This window comes from Loxodonta africana, chromosome 18 (genome assembly GCF_030014295.1).
Source record: "Loxodonta africana isolate mLoxAfr1 chromosome 18, mLoxAfr1.hap2, whole genome shotgun sequence".
Lineage (NCBI taxonomy): Eukaryota > Metazoa > Chordata > Mammalia > Proboscidea > Elephantidae > Loxodonta > Loxodonta africana.
The window spans coordinates 50613305-50630555 of record NC_087359.1 but is presented as its reverse complement, the minus strand read 5'-3'; the positions used below and the strand labels follow the sequence as shown (position 1 = coordinate 50630555).

Here is a 17251-nt window from a genome sequence, read left to right as displayed (position 1 = left end):
TTATTTTATACCATGTATCACCGGTATTAAAAACATCTGAGACTAGATGAAAAAGGGTACCTTTCACCCTCTTTGAAGAAGCCAAAAGAAGATGATCTTCAGGTAGGATGTGGGTAATGATACCAATAGCTCTTTCTGCATGAAATCTGCAATACAGATAGATATATTCTGGCAGTTCTTTTTAGTTACAAATGATTTTAAGCATTTAAAAAAAATCACACTGTATAATACTGATAGGAAGTTCTTCTAAAACTATCTGTGGTAAAGATTTGGTTTTGTTACCAATCTACTGTAGACTGATCTTTTGTCAAGGTGGAACTGGAGAGACATTGTGTGATACCTTACCCCTAGAGGAAAGAAAAAGGGCAGCTACATTCTTCCTGTTAGTCACCTATCTCACTCAAACCATCAGCAAATCCTGTCAACCGTGCCTTAAAAATACATCCAAATTACCAATCCTCTCTGGATTCTCACCTGGATTATTTCGATAGCCCCCAACTGCCTTTATTTCATCTATAGCCTATCATTATTAGGACAGAGTTATCCTTTTAAAACCTAAATCAGATTCTATAATGCCAATGGCTTCTCATTTCCCTCAGAATAAAATCTGAAGTCTTCATTACAGACTATAAGGCAGCTCAACATGGTCTCTCATTCTGCTATTTCTCTGACCTCATCTCCTGCCATCCTCAGAGCAACTCCTTTTTCCTCCCCAGCAATACTGGCCTAGCAGTTGTCCCCTCAGAACCCTTGCACTGGTTTTACCCTCTCTCTGGAATGGTCTTCCTCTGAATACCCACAGGATTCAATTCTCCCTGAACATACCTTTCCAGACTAGTCTACACAAAAGTCCTTAAAAATCTACCTTCACTCTAAACTCTTACCCTACTTTACCCTTCTTCACAGCATGTATTCTCAGCTGCCATGTTTCATTATTTATTTATGGTCCATCCCCCCAAACAGATGTTATTTGTCTATTTCATCTGCCAGTAACTTTCAAATATCTACAAGCCTCCTTACTTCTCCTTACTCAGATCTGTTTTCCAATTCACTAGTTCTTTCTTTGGTTGTGCTTAATTTGCTGTTTAACTTGTCCACCGAGTTTTTCATTTCAAAGGCTACTTTCTATTTCTACCTATTCTGTTTTATATTTTAAAAACAACTCTAAGACATAATTCACATATCATAAAACTTGCCATTTTAAAGTATACAGTTCAGTAGTTTTTAGTATGTACAGCATTGTGCACCAATCTCTACAATCAATTTTAGAATATTTTTATCATCCCAAAAAGAAACACTGTGCCCATTAGAAATCACTCATTTCCTTCTAGCCCCTGGTCCTAGGCAACTGCCAACTTAATTTCCATCTCCACAGATTTGCCTGTTCTGCATATTTCATATGAATCATACATCATGTATTCCTTTGTGACTGGCTTCTTCCACGAAGCATAATATTTTCAAGGTTCATCCATGTTGTAGTGTGTATCAGTTATTTAAATTTTTAAATCTGCCTTTTTTGTTTTTTTCCCCCCCTCCAAAATATTACTAATTCCTTCTTTTGTAGCAGAGATGGGGAATTTTTTCTCTAAAGAGCCTAAGAGTAAATATTGTAGTTTTTGTTGGCCATACAGTGTGACAACTAATCAATTCTGCTGTTGTAGTGGAAAGGAGCCATAGACAATACATGAACGAATGAGCAGGGCTATGTTTCAATAAAATTTTGTTTTGCTAATAGGCAAAACCCATTTTATATCTAATCATGTAAGACTATTTACATTAACAACCAAAAAAGTTCTGTTAACTGAAATTTGTAGGGTTCTATTCCTATTCACTATGTGTGCTGACTCTCACTCATAGTGGAAATGTTTTCTTGGTTTATAAATTTTCATTTTGAGTTCATCTTAGGTACAGCTATATCTTTGGGAATTCCGTATGGTTTGAGTTGAGGGTTAATTATTTCCAAGAGTTTTACATATTCTTCTAAAAGGCATTTCAAGAGACCTGCAGCCCAAATGATCGCCAAACTCAAGTGTGGTACAGGTTTGTAGTTACAAATTCCCCTGTGAGGCTCCCTTTCTTTTTTAAATGTGAGCTCAACCTGAGGTGGGTGTTTCCTATCATGCCTTTCCTGGTGGGCAAATGTGTTTCTTCCCTGAGAGTGTAGCCTTGGTCTTGTTTTAATTCTAATTCAGTCTTCTGTGGGCTAAAACTCTCGTTTCCTAAACCCAGGATCGTTATTCAACCAAGATTACAGAACCTCTAAGCTTTCTCACCACCCCAAAACATGAACCATAGTTCATGCCTACCCCTTTGGATTTTACTGTCCATTATTGCCCTTTTGGGACTGCCCCTCTCTCTTACAAGCTCAGCTATGCATTTAAGAAGATGACTGTTACATTTTATTCTGCATTTCTATGTGTTTTGAACAAGAGGTTTTCAGGTAGAGTCTGTAGCCAGAGGCTATTATATTACTCAAAGTAAAATTAAAGGAATCACTCAAAAGATAAGTTATAATCTACACAGAGACACAGAAGTCTCAATATTAAAGAGATAAAGTCTAAATGAATAGCTTATGAATTGGTATGATTTTAAATGATTTGAAGAACATTCTAGGCATCCTACTGAAGTTCCAGAAAGACAAATTTAATCCATAAAGTACATTAAGTATTATTGTACTAGGGGACAAAAAAAAAACTCAACAACACTTAATCCTTCACTAAAAAGGAATGTGTAACTTACAGTGCATTGTCAAATTTCCCAGAACTATACTGGTGAACATAAGAAGAATAAGCCAAGTCTTCATGAGCCGTTGCTACATGGATATTTTTGCCACCAAACACTGACTGCCGAATGTCAAGGGCTGCCTGAAATAATCATGAAAATATCTGCTAATATTGCAAATCTTTAGAAAATGCCACACAGTTAAACACTCTAATAATTTATATATATAAATTCTATATATATAATCTCCTACGTTTTGAAACAACAAAGTCCTGCTGTATTTAAATAACAATAGAAGATGAAAGTCAACCATAAGGCCTGATTTTCTGAAGACCGAGTCTGCCTTAAAGGCAATGGCTTAAAAATAAAAATCATTCATGTCTTAGGAACCACCACAATGTTTTTCTCTATGTCCTTCTTCAGAAATGGACTGCAAAATCAAGAACACCTTGTCAAGGGCAATGGCATAGTTCATCATCTACTTGAGAATGACTGAGTTAAGGCCTGAATTGATTGCTATCAGCCCTCTTTGCTGTTAACAAAAGCAGCCATAATGGCAACCTCTAAATTAACTACAAAGACAAGCAAATATAAAATGGAAAAATTACTGCTAAATATGAGGCTACAATCCAATAACTCTTTTACTCATAATTCTCTTTTATTACTAAAACATTAATTTTTCAACTTTCTAGCCATTACTTAGTTACTAAGAATGGTGTCTCATATATAAAAGACACTTAGAAAGTTATTTGCAGAGAGTGATTTATACATTACAACCATATACAGGTCAGGAAGTCAATTTAGGTAGATTGAAAGAAAAAAAGCATAACCTTTAACATACCTGATAAATCGCAACAGACTGACATATATTATCTACATTGAGTAGGTAGAACCCATAATCTAACAGCGTATCAGAATATTTTGGGTGTTTGGATCCAAAATGATCCCTATTTAAAAAAAAAACACACACACCAAAAAAAAAAAAAACTATTAGGACATAAAGTAGAAAGAGACCATTTGAAATAATATTTTTATTAAGAGTCACCTACCGTGCCAAATACACTGCATGTTTAATTAACTGTTCTGCCTTCTTAAATTCACGTTTTACTACACAAGCCTAAAGATAAAGAGAAAAATCAAATAAGGATTGCCCGCTAGGTTAAGTGCAGAAAGCTGTCACACTGTGAGACAGTAATACTATGACTAAAAGATATAATACCAGGCTATCCTTTAGAAGAAAGCCATACAGCTTTGGCTAAAGGAATTCCGATCACCGTAAAGATTTAAGAATAAGGAAAACGATCCAGAATAGTTCCAAGATACTACTTTGATATATACTTCTGTGAGCTGAAAGAATTAACAAAGTGAGTTGTTTCACAGGTTTCCTGGGTATAGGAAAATTAACTAAAATCTGTGTGAGACAGTTTTGAGAAACCATATTTCTAAAACTAAACACAGATATTTAAAAATAAGCCCTGTTAGTCAATGGCATAAAAAAAAAACCCACTGCCATTGAGTCGATTCCAACTCGTATCGACCCTATATATGCAATACCTAATTTGTAAAATCATAGGTTAATTAAAAGAAATTTAAAACCTGATAAAGACTACAATTCATTTAATATTATATTTACCTTAGAAGCTTGTCTTAAAACATCTACCACAACTTTGACTGGCAAGCCAGCTGTGATTTCTTTCATTGCTTCAATGCACCATTTGTATGCCTAAAAAAAAAAAAAATATATATATATATATATATATATATATATATATATATATATATATATATATAGAAGAGGCAGAACTGTGAAGGTGACAATACTCAATGAAATTATTGCAAATTCTTCCTGCAAGCTTTCAAGTACTTGGATAAGAAAACACACAAAATATTTACATTTATAATTTTCTCTGTGAGGTTGCTTCCTTGAGTTATATTTCTTAAAACTCTTGACAGCTTGTCTGAATCAGCCCTTGGGAATATGTGACATATATTCAGGAAATCAGAGGCATGTTCTTTCTTGCCCAGAAGCCTTTGCATATAGTGTTCCTTTCGGTTTGCAGCTGAGCACTTAACTGTTTGTATCACCAGGGCTCCTACTGCGGCACTTAGTTGACTGCTTTGTGCCAGGCGTTTCTTCTAAGCACTTTGTGTATTAGCACATTTAACTGACACAATGACCCTATGAGATATGTACGATTATTACGGGAAACTGAGGTACACAGAGGTTAAGTGTGAGGCAGTATGCTAGCATCTAGGTATGTAGGGAGAACAACAGAAAATCTCTTTCCTCTTACAGTGCTTAACTAAAGAAAGGGAGGGTGGGGGGAATGTACGAGAAATGTTTTGGATATTAATAACTGCTGCAAAGAAACAAAACAGAAGGGTCACTAAAAACTCATTGTCATCAAGTTGATTCTGACTCACAGCGACCCTACAGGAGAGAGTAGAACTGCCCCATAGGGTTTTCAAGGCTGTAATGTTTATGGAAGCAGACTGCCAAAGCTTTCTCCCACAGAGCAGCTGGTGGGACTGAACTGCCAGGCGCTTAACCATTATACCACCAGAGCTCCCAAAGGGTCACTAGGAAGGGTTAACTAAGGAGGGTATATTAAGCAAGGGTGGTCTATAATGCATCTGCATAGAAAAGCACAAAAGAAGTCATTTAAGGTCATGGGACATGCACCTACTCACTAGTTTGGCATCACAGAGAGTGAACATTTTCATGCTAGGAATATGTGATATGCAGAAAAAGCATGTACTCTCAAGTCATGCATCCTTGAACTGAAATCACATTCCACCACTTAACAATTAAGTGTTAGACAAGCCACTCTCTGGCCCTAGGTTTCCCCTTCTATAAAAGAACCCAGTATATAATAGGTGCTCAATAAACACTTCTTCTCTTCTGCAGGTTTCCTTCTCTCCCATTCCAACAAAATGATTAGCTATTCAAATTTGGTGCAAAAATGAAATAAAAAAGATTTATTCAATCTGGATTTAGGTAAAAAACTTGATTTGTGATTGTAAGAGGCTAAATAAGCTGACGTTGTTCCAAGTAATAAAGTAAAATCTTTAGAACTGTGGTAGATTGTAATACTGTTTTAAAATATTCACTGCCCCTCCTTGGGGAAAGATATATTTTCCCTCCACATTAAAGTGTGGCCATGTAATTCCCTTCAGCCAATTAAAGTATGAGCAGAAGTGAAACAGTGCCATTTCTGGGAGAAAGTGCTAAGAGCTGGTGGTACTACCTTATGATGGTTTCGCCTCTGCTCTAGGGCTGGCAATGTTTCATAAAGGTTGCCCCACCACCTTGGGTCTTGATCAAATATGAAGCACAGCTACAGCCATCCCAAGATGGGGATGCAGCATGAGCAAGAAATAAACTTTATTGTTCCAAGCCAGACCTAAATTCTGCATTCCTACATTGCTCTGAGTTGCTACAGGGTTTACAGTTAGCTTTACCCAAAGAATCTGGTTTTTGTCCTTTGTTGCTGAGAGATAACCTCTAAAACCTTGGAAGTTCCCTAGTGACTGAAGAGTCTTTGATGAGGGCTCCAGACCACACCTATCAACAGGTTATGCTAATGAGGTGACTCTTAGAAGGGGCTGGCCAGACCTACCGATATCAAAAATAAAATCTGACTCATGGTGACCCACTGATATCAGCTGTTTGATATTAACCACCCTTGGGGATTAGGGGATGGAGGTTTAGTTCACCCCTGTGGGACTTGATTCAATTAATCATGTCTACATAATGAGACCCCAATAAAAGCTCTGGACACAGAAACTCCATGGCTTCCGAGTTGGTGATAAACACTGATGCACAAGGGAGAGTAGCAGGTCTCTTTTGGAGACATGGAAGCTCAGAGTTGGGAACCATACCAGACCTCACCATACGCATCTCTTCATTTATATCCTTTTGCTATAATAAAACTGTAATCATAAGTACAGAGCTTTTGAAGGTCCCTAGGTGGTGTAACAAAAATAAAAATCCTCACAATCGGACCAATAAGCAACATCATAATAAATGGAGAAAATATCGAAGTTGTCAAGGATTTCATCTTACTTGGATCCACAATCAACACCCATGGAAGCAGTATTCAAGAAATCAAATGACACATAGCATTGGGCAAAAGACCTCTTTAAAGTGTTCAAAAGCAAAGATGTCACTTAGAGGACTAAGGTGCACCTGGCTGAAGGCATGGTATTTTCAATTGCCTCATATAAATGTGAAAGCTGGGCAATGAATAAGGAAGATCAAAGAAGAACTGATGCCTTTGAATTATGGTGTTGGCAAAGAATACTGAATATACCAAGTACTGCTAGAAGAACAAACAAATCTGTCTGGGAAGAAGTACAGCCAGAATGCTCCTTGGAAGCAAGGATGGCGAGACTTCATCTCACATACTTTGGACATGTTATCAGGAGGGACCAGTCCTTGGAGAAAGACATCATGCTTGAAGTAGACAGCAAAAATGAGGAAGAAAAAATGAGATGGACTGACGCAGTGGCTCCAACAATGGGTTCAAACATAGCAAGTTATTGTGAGGATGGCACAGGACCGGTCAGTGTTTCGTTGTGTTGTGAGTGGAGTCGCTTTAAGTCAAAACTGACTCGAAAGGACCTAACAACAACAGGTGGTGCAAACAGTTTGTGCTTGACTGTGAACCTCAAGGTTGGCGATTTGAAACCCATCCAGGGGTACCACAGAGAAAAAGTCCTGGCAGCCTATTTCTGTAAAGATTACAGCCAAGAAAACTCCACGGAGCAGTTCTACTCTGTAACAAATGGGGTTGCCATGAGTTGGAATTGACTCCATAGCAAATAATAAGTATAGTGCTTTTCTGAATTCTGTGAGTTGTTCTAGTGAATTATCAAACCCAAGAAACTAGTGGAAGATAGCAGGTCAAAAGTGAGAGGGGTCTGGGTACCCCTAAGCTTGCTGCTAGCACCTGAGGTCTTGAGCAGACTTGGCAGTCTGCAGTACTGTGCCCTTTTAATTTGTGAGATCTGACCTAGCTCTGGTGCTTAGGATCAGGGAAAGAAGTACTGTATCTGCAGTTAGAAACAAAGTGGAAATAAATGCACTGGAATTGAACTCCTTCATTCAGTTGGTATGAGAATGAATTGATCATAACAGCTGCAAAGATCATGAATGAGGCACAGTGTTGTTGCTGTTGTTCGCTGTCGTCAGGTTGGCCCTCGACTCATGGTGACCCCACGCACAACGGGATTGAACCGCTGTGATCCACAGGGTTTTCACTGGTTGATTGTTTGGAAGTAGACTGCCAGGCTTTTCTTCGTACTCTGTGTTAGTCTGGAAGCTATGCTGAAACCACAGCAACACGCAGGCCTCCAAAGACAGACGGGTAGTGGCTGTGCTCAAGGTGCACCAGCTGAGAATCAAACGGGGGTCTCCCACATGGAAAGTGAAAATTCTACCACTGAATTACCACTGCCCTCTTAAACCATTGTCAGCATGCTGATTTTCACTCATGGAGACTCCACGTGTGTTGGAGTAGAATGGTGATCCATAAGATTCCAAAGTAGATCCCCTGGCCTTTCTCTTGAGGTGTCTCTTGGTGGGCTCGAACAGACAACTTTTCAGCTAGCAACTGAACATGTTAATGATTTACAAACCTCCTAATCAAGTCCAAACACAGAAAGAAAATAAGCGCTAGTTAAAACTGTAGTTGTTTACTACAGAAAATGGAAATCGTTAAACAAGACACTTTTGTTCCGCTGAGCACCTCAGTAGGTCCGGATGGATTAAGATGGGCCTGCAGCTGGATATGGGGATATAGAATGACAAGACATGAACTGCTCTGTGTAACAGACAGGTATGTGGAGTTCCATAGGCAGCATGGAAAGTATGGGATAAACAGAAATGATAAAAGTGGAAACAGAGACGGCATAAAAAGAAATGATGAAAGTTTCTATGCAGAGATACGAAAGGATAGATGGGTATCCAAAGGTCCCTGGGTGGCACAAATTGTGATTGATTACTAAAAGGGTGGAGGTTTGAACCTATCCAGCAGCACCAAGGAAGAAAGGCCTGGTGATATGTTTCGGTAAAGATTACAGCCAAGAAAACCCTATAAAGCAGCTCTACTCTGTAACACATGGGGTCACCATGAGTCAGATTCTACTCAAATGGCAACTAGTTTTTTGTTTGTTTATAACTAATATTCAAGTTGACATTGTACACAACACTAAGATGTTTAATCTCACTCTCATTTTCAGGAAAAGTCTGATCTACACAAAGGCCTTCTATGAATGGGGTTCTTTGTTTGTGGTATGTGGAAATCATACAAAGGGACCAAGTTGTATATCTGAATTGAAAAGCAATGAACAATCAGTGCATACAAGAGGCAGCAAAACAATCCATCAATAGAACTAATTCAGCATACATGGGAACTCAACATAAAAAACAACTATAAATAATCTTAAACTCTCCTCAGAAACTGCAGACATGCTGTTAAGGGGTTTATATTTCTGTATGTGGGTTTGATGCATTCTTATACTGATACTAAAAGCACGATGATCCTTGCACAAACATCACCTCGCAATTATTCTAGAATTTTCTGGTTTACTTCTTACTGCAATTTTTCTTTAAATATGGAATATATAAATATATACATTTATCCTGATGGAACAAAAATCAAGAAAGTCAAGATAGGGATAATAATTTAAAAATATGAAAGCCAGTGACAGCTTTCTGATAACATGGAATAATTGTGATATTCTACCATAAATAAAGCAATCTAAATACCCATAGATTTCTTCTCAACTATGTGTTTACTGGCACCAAAGCATTAACTTAATCGTAAAACCAGGAATGAAGCTATCTTTTTCATAAAGCAAAGGAAGCAGCAATGTAATAAGGTATAAATAAAATTTAGCTTCCCATTGAAATGAATGACTTCAAGTTATGAGAGTTCACTTAGAGCTACATATCTTATAAAAAGCATCTAATAAAAGTTCATTTCACAAAGCATGCCCACCAAACCAATTTAGGTATAGATCCATTTGGTCAAAAAAAAACAAAAACAAAAACAAAAAAAACAAAACAGTCCTAAGTCTTATATATGTATGCTCAAGGTCCATCTCACAGAATACTACTTTTGCCTGACTTTAAATATTCAATTACAAACGTGTGCTACTTTAAGTAAACCTCATATGTGAAAATGAGATCTATAAGACAAATAAGCAATGATTATTTTACTTATCCTCTGTTTTATAAATTTTTACTGGCCACAATGAAATGCACTTCAAAACACTCACCTCATCATAGTGGCTTTTAGCAAACAGAAGTGCACACAGTTCTCCATACAGGGCAGCTTTGTTTGCTCGCTGGCCATGTGTTGACAGTTTATCCATAAACGTCTGAGCTAACTTAAATGTTTCTTCACCCAAATGGTATTTGCAGTTTCCATTTCGTACATGAAGCAACCTGCAAAAACACAAGTAACATTCTTCTATTTCTGATATTTCCAACATGTAAACCTGGTTATCTCTTACAGACCACTATGTAGCACGCAAATGAGAGACAGAAACTAGACTCGAGAAATGAAGCAGCACTGGAGCTCAACTGCCTGACACAACCTGGTGCTGTCTAACGCCCATATGGAAGTAAGCGCTCTTCGCAGAACGCTTCCTAAGATTAATTTCACTCAGCTTTGATTCTGTATCCTCTCTAAAGACTTTCTATACTTTGTGTACGCAGCACATGCTACTTTAAAAAAAAAAAAAAGTTTTTGTTCCAAATCCAAAAGTACTAACACTCTCACAGAAAATTTGGAAAACAACAAAGAACACAAAAATCAACATGAAATCCCATTATCCACCGTTATCTTCGTTCTTTTTTTCTAGTATATATGTACAATACATGATCAGCTACGCTCATTTCATGTTGCTTTATAAATGCTCATTTTTGTTTCTCTTTCCAATAAGGTAAGTTCACTGAAAACAGGGGTAATTTCAGTTACTTCTTTTGTAACTTTTATCCTCTATGATAAAAAATCCAGAGCTCTTTACACAAAGTAATTATTCAATCATACTCATATGCAAGAGTAGTAAAATGCTCTAGATTGGAGTGGATTCTAGATAACAACAGATTGTACATCCACCTAAGTGAGACAGGAGAATATTATTAGGACTGGATACATACTATCCAGGATGTATCTGTTATAATGTTGGCTAGAACATTTTGTCTATATATCAGGCAAATATGATTTTCTAAAGATGCTCAGCCCTGAGAGGTTTAAAAGCCATTTAAACCAAAACCAAGTGTGAAGAGGTTAGGAAGCACTCTTCAGGAGTACAAAAATAACAGATACTTGAAATTAATTTTTCTCTATCTATACTAGAAATATTAGATTAATAACCCAAAATGAGAGCAAGTCAAATAAACTTCTAATTTCTGTCATCCCTTTGTACAGTGAGGGAAAACAAGTAGAATAACTTCAAATGAAGCAAGACTACTCAGTAAGGTGGTGAATGCTATACAACGCCAGTGTGCATCCTTCTAATACCATAGTTGCCGGCTTTTAAAAAAGCCTAAAGCCATCAAGAAAATAATACATTAAGGTTAATCCAAAATTCTCAATGGAGTACCTTTCGTAATACCAAATTCCAGATTTAAAGCTGTAATAATGTAATAATTTAACAGGCCACTCTAGAATGGAGTTGACTGCATTTATTCTTAACCAGAAAAGTGAAAAAAATTATGTTTTACCATATAGATAGCTTTCACGCTAAAATAAGTGTACTAATACAGAATCAGGAGACACGACTTGACAAACTGCTGATGTGGAGACCAAGTAGTAGTTTGCAATGACCTGATTCAATGGGAAAACAAACCATACATAAGAAAACAGAACTGAAATCAAAGGAAAAAATCAGAGTAAAAAGAAATATGGCAATTCAGATGATGAAGTTTTGAGAGACTCTCATAGTCAAGTATTGACTGAGCACCTATTATATGCCTGTCATTTTTTTAGGTTTAAGAAATATAAGTGTGACAATGGAATACTACGCATCGATAAAGAACAGTGACGAATCTGTGAAACATTTCATAACATGGAGGAACCTGGAAGGCATTATGCAGAGCGAAATTAGTCAGAGGCAAAAGGACAAATATTGTATAAGACCACTATTATAAAACCTTGAGAAATAGTAAAAACTGAGATGAACACATACTTTTGTGGTTACGAAGCGGGGAGGGAGGGAGGGAGGGAGAGGGTTTTTTATTGATTAATCAGTAGATAAGAACTGCTTTGGGTGAAGGGAAAGACAACACTCAATACATGGAAGGTCAGCTCAATTGGACTGGACCAAAAGCAAAGAAGTTTCCGGGATAAAATGAATGCTTCAGAGGTCAGCGGAGCAGGGGCGGGGGTCTGGGGAAAATGGTTTGAGGGGACTTCTATGTCAATTGGCAAAATAATTCTATTATGAAATCATTCTGCATCCCACTTTGAAATGTGGCGTCTTGGGTCTTAAAGCCTAACAAGCGGCCATCTAAGATGCATCAACTGGTCTCAACCCACCTGGGGCAAAGGAAAATCAAGAACACCAAGATCACACGACAACTAGGAGCCCAAGAGACAGAAAGGGCCACATGAACCAGAGACCTACATCATCCTGAGACCAGAAGAACTAGTTGGTGCCCGGCCACAATCGATGACTGCCCTGACAGGGAGCACAACAGAGAACTCCTGAGGGAACAGGAGATCAGTGGGATGCAGACCCCAAATTCTCATAAAAAGACCATACTTAATGGTCTGACTGAGACTAGAGGAATCCCCGCGGCCACGCTCCCCAGACCTTCTGTCGGCACAGGACAGGAACCATTCCCGAAGACAACTCATCAGACATGAAAGGGACTGGTCAGCAGGTGGGAGAGAGATGCTGATGAAGAGTGAGCTAATTATATCAGGTGGACACTTGAGAGTATGTTGGCAGCTCTTGTCTGGAGGGGGGATGGGAGGATAGAGAGAGAGGGAAGCTGGCAAAATTGTCACGAAAGGAGAGACTGAAAGGGCTGACTCAATAGGGGGAGAGCAAGTGAGAGTACGGAGTAAGATGTATGTAAACTTATATGTGACAGACTGACTGGATTTGTAAACGTTCACTTGAAGCTTAATAAAAGTTAATAAAAAAAAAAAGAAATATAAGTGTGAACATGACAAGTCTGTGACCATAAGGTGCTTACATTCCAATGGTGAGAAGGGTGTTTGGGTAGGTAGAAAAACATCAAATAGAGGGGCAGGGCCAAGTTGGTAGAGTAGTCAGATGCTTCCTGTGGTCCCTCTTACAACAAAGACCCAAAAAAAAAAAAAACAAGTGAACTGATTATACATGACAATCTAGGAGCCCTGAACATCAAAGACAAAGTTGAGGAGTCAGAGTGAGTGCCAGGGTGAAGGAGAGACAGTTCAGAAGCAGCGAGGATTTGCCAGACCTGACCTGGCCAGCACCCTGCAGTGGATTGGCCAACACATGTGAGCTGAGGCAAGCAGTAGCGCTCGGGACTCATTTTCCACACCAGAAGAACCAATCGGCAGAGAGTCTGTACAAGCCTCCGGAACCAGGGAGAAGTGACACTGAATCTGTGAAAGTTAAGTGAAAGCATCTAACCTACGATGTGGGATAAAAAAAAAAGGCCTTCTGGGAAACACTTCTCTCCCATTTACCAGCTCCATCCCTGCTCTGCTCTCATCCTGGTTCAGCTTCAGCAATTGCCTGCCAAAGCCCTGAAGCCATGCCCCCTGGGCCAGAACAGGCGTAAGGGGTCCACGGACTTTGATATGCCTTTTACCCCTGCTGAGACCTGTGTGGGCCCATTTCAACAGCAAAGGACCTCATTAGCATAGTACAACAGGGTACATATCTGAAGCCTATTTTCAATTCAACAACTAAGGGGGAGTGACATTTGACATCGCCCTACCCATTAAGCTGGGTCCTCAACTACCCACACCAGGGGCCTGAGGACTGGTGGCTCCACCCACTCTACCTAGCCACCCAAGACAGGGGTCCAGAATAAGTGGTGCCTCCCAGTCCTTACAGCCAAAAGCAAAGCCAACCCACCTATGCGCTCCCGGGAACAGGGACTCGTGTTCCACTATGGCACTCAGGGGTAGCCATCAGCCCCTTACCCTGCTCAGCACATAACTCCCTACTGCAGCCAGGTACCTGTGCCTGCTCCAATCACTCCTACATAGCCCTGCCTGTCTAGGACTGTAGGTGAGAGCCTGCACCACACACTAGGTGACTGATGACCTGGACACCTGAGCTGAATCCACACAAGAAAAGTAAACTTGACTCCTGGGCTCACATACTGAGTAGCAGCTCTATCTGCCTGGTGACAGGATGTGAGAGCTTCAAAGATGCCAATAATCAAAGTAGCTCACAGGACAAGCCTACTTGGGCATATCAAAACAAAACAAAAAGCTAGGACACCATAAGCAAACATAAAATAAATAAATATAATAACTTATTGATGGCTTGGAGACAATAACCTAGTGCTAAAAAAAAAAAAAAATAGTCAATATCAAATCACATACAGAGGCAGACCCTGATGGCTTCAGCAACCAACCAAAACAAAGAACCAAAAAACCTCCCAGAGGAAGAAAAGGTCTTGGAATTACTGGAGGTAGAATTCAAAAGATTAATATACACAGCTCTTCAAGAGATCAGGAAGGAAATCGGGCAAAACGCAGACCAAGCCAAAACACAGACAAAGCAACAAAGGAACTTAAGAAGGTTATACAAGAGCATAATGACAAATTTAACAGGCTACAAGAATCCAGGGAGACTGCAGATAGAAATCCAAAAGTTTAACAATAAAATTCAGAATTAGACAACTCAAAAGAAAGTCATAGGACCTAAATATAAAATCTAAAACAATAAAGATCATGGAGGTTGTGAAGAGACTGGAACACTTATACACTGCTGGAGAGAATGCAAAATGGTGCAACCACTTTGGAAATTGATTTGGCGTGCCCTTAAAAAGTTAGAAATAGAAGTACCATACGATACAGCAATCCCATTTCTTGGAACATATCTGAGAGAGATTAATAGCCGTCAAACAAATAGACATATGCATACCTGTGTTCACTGCAGCACTGTTCACAATAGCAAAAAGAGGGAAACAACCTAGGTGCCCAGCAACAGATAAATGGATAAACAAATTACGTGTATACACACAATGGAATCCTACATAGTGATAAAGAACAATGATGAATCTGTGAAACATCTCCCAACATGAATGAATCTGGAAGGCATTATGCTGAGTGAAATTAGTTGCAAAAGGACAAATACTATATGAGACCACTATTATAAGAACTCAAGAAAATGTTTAAAAAACACGAAGAAAACATTCTTTGATGGTTATGAGGGTGGGGAGGGAGAGAGAGGGCAATTCACTAACTAGACAGTAGACAAGGATTATCTTAGGTGAAGGGAAGGACAACACATAACACATGGGAAGTCAGCACAACTGGACTAAACCAAAAGCTAAGAAGGTTCCTGAACACAACCAAACACTTTGAGGGACAGAGTAGCAGGGGCAGAGGTCTAGGGACCATGGTTTCAGGAACATCTAGGTCAACTGACATAACAAAGTTTATTAAATATTCTGAATCCCACTTTGGTGAGTGGTGTCCAGCGTCTTAAGTGCTTGTGAGCAGACATCTACAATGCATCAATTGGTCCCAGCTCACCTGGGGCAACGGAGAATGAAGGACACCAAAGACACAAGGAAATTATCTGCCCAAGAGACAAAAGGGCCACATAAATCACAGACTCCATCAGCTTGAGACCAGAAGAACTAAACGGTGTCCAGCCACCACCAATGACTGCCCTGACAGGAAACACAATAGAGTCCCTGAGAGAGCAGGCGAAAAGTGTGGAGAAGAACTCAAATTCACATAAAAAGATCACACTTAATGATCTGACTGAGACTAGAGGAACCCCAGAAGACACAGCCCCTGGACTCTCTGTTAACCCAGAACTAAAACCATGCCCGAAGCCGACTCTTCAGACTAAGACTAGACTGGACTATAAAACATAAAAATAATACTCGTGAAGAGTGTGCTTCTTAGTTCAAGTAGATACAGGAGACTAAATGGGCAGCTCCTGCCCGGAGGTGGGATGAGAAGGCAGAAAGGGATAGGAGCTGGTTGAATGGACACGGGAAACCCAGGGTGGAAAGCAGGAGTATGCTGTCACATTATAGGGATTGCAACTACAGTTGCATGACAATGTATGTATAAATTCTTGTATGAGAAATTAACTTGAACTATAAACTTTTACCTAAAGCATACACACACAAAAAACCCCACCAAGTAAGTAACAATTTTGTTTAAAGGTAAATACTACTAAGATAGCGTAAGCAAGAGCTTCTTAAGGTAGACGCTTAGGGTAGACGGGGAAGAATTCTTTTGAGGAGGTAACATTTGAGATGACATCTACATGACGAAGAGGCAGCCATCTGGGAGAAGTATGTTCTAAACAGAAGGAATGACAAGTGGAAAGTGGCTGAGAAGGGGGAATAATCTGGCATATTCAAAGAACAGAAAGAAGGCCAACATGTCTGGAGTGTAGTAAATAAAAAATTACACAGAGAGATAAGACTGGAGAAATAAGCAAGATTTTGTAGAGCCTTGCGGGTGATGGTAAGGAGTTTTGGTTGCAACAGCGAGTTAAGTGATCTAACTCATACTCCAGAACAACACTGTTCAACAGAACTTTCTAAGATGACAGAAATGTTCTATACATGTACTATCCAATTTGGTAGGTGCCAGCTCCATGTGGCTATTAAATATTTAAAATGTGGCTAGCGTGAGTGAGATTGATTTTTAATTAATTTAAATAGCTGCATATGGTTAATGGCTACTGTACTGAACAAGTGCAATTCTAGAAAGATTGCTCTGGCTGGCTGTATTATGTAGAATGGACTATAGCAAAGCCAAGAGTGGAAACAAGGCAACCAGGACAGAAGATATTACAACAATCCAGGAAAAAAATCTTTGAAAAGAAGGTATGGTATTAGTAATACGGATTTGATAATTATCTCTATCAAAGAGGGCCAGAAGGTTGAAAGAAAAAGGATAAGCCCAGGGAGGGATTCTAATGCTAAGAATTACATTTCTAACCACATACATTTTCAACAAACTTCACTGTAGGTATTCCTCTAAAATAAAAATTTTCAGAAGTTATTATTTAATAATTAGCATATGATAGGATAACAATCTAAACATTTTATGCCAGAAAGACATTGCTTGGTATTTTCTCCAGCCCTTGCTGTTTGTCTATTGAAAATAAAGGGCAAATTGAGCATATAGAGACTCTTCACAGTCTGCATGTCATCTGGGCTGACATTAAGCAGGATGTAGAATCTAAGATATTTGTGGCCCAATAAGAGGCTCTGATTTTGCCTCAACACTCACCCTAATGAAAAGGTAGGCTCTCAAGGTTCTCCAAATGTGGTTCTAGCATGTAAACATAGCATTTTACTTTACAGCAA

At 38.9% G+C, this 17251-nt stretch overlaps 1 protein-coding gene across 1 annotated transcript in view; it reads right to left on the bottom strand.

The window, feature by feature from the left end:
* Positions 1–17251, bottom strand: part of APPBP2 (amyloid beta precursor protein binding protein 2) — a 67196-nt gene that overhangs the window by 8954 nt on the left and 40991 nt on the right. Inside the window, exons 5-10 of the mRNA XM_003414571.4 lie at positions 10006–10174; positions 4355–4444; positions 3771–3838; positions 3563–3668; positions 2740–2864; positions 61–146 (exon numbers count right to left, since the gene is read on the bottom strand). Coding sequence (XP_003414619.1) covers positions 61–146; positions 2740–2864; positions 3563–3668; positions 3771–3838; positions 4355–4444; positions 10006–10174 — 644 coding nt within the window. The remainder of the gene's footprint in view (positions 1–60; positions 147–2739; positions 2865–3562; positions 3669–3770; positions 3839–4354; positions 4445–10005; positions 10175–17251) is intronic.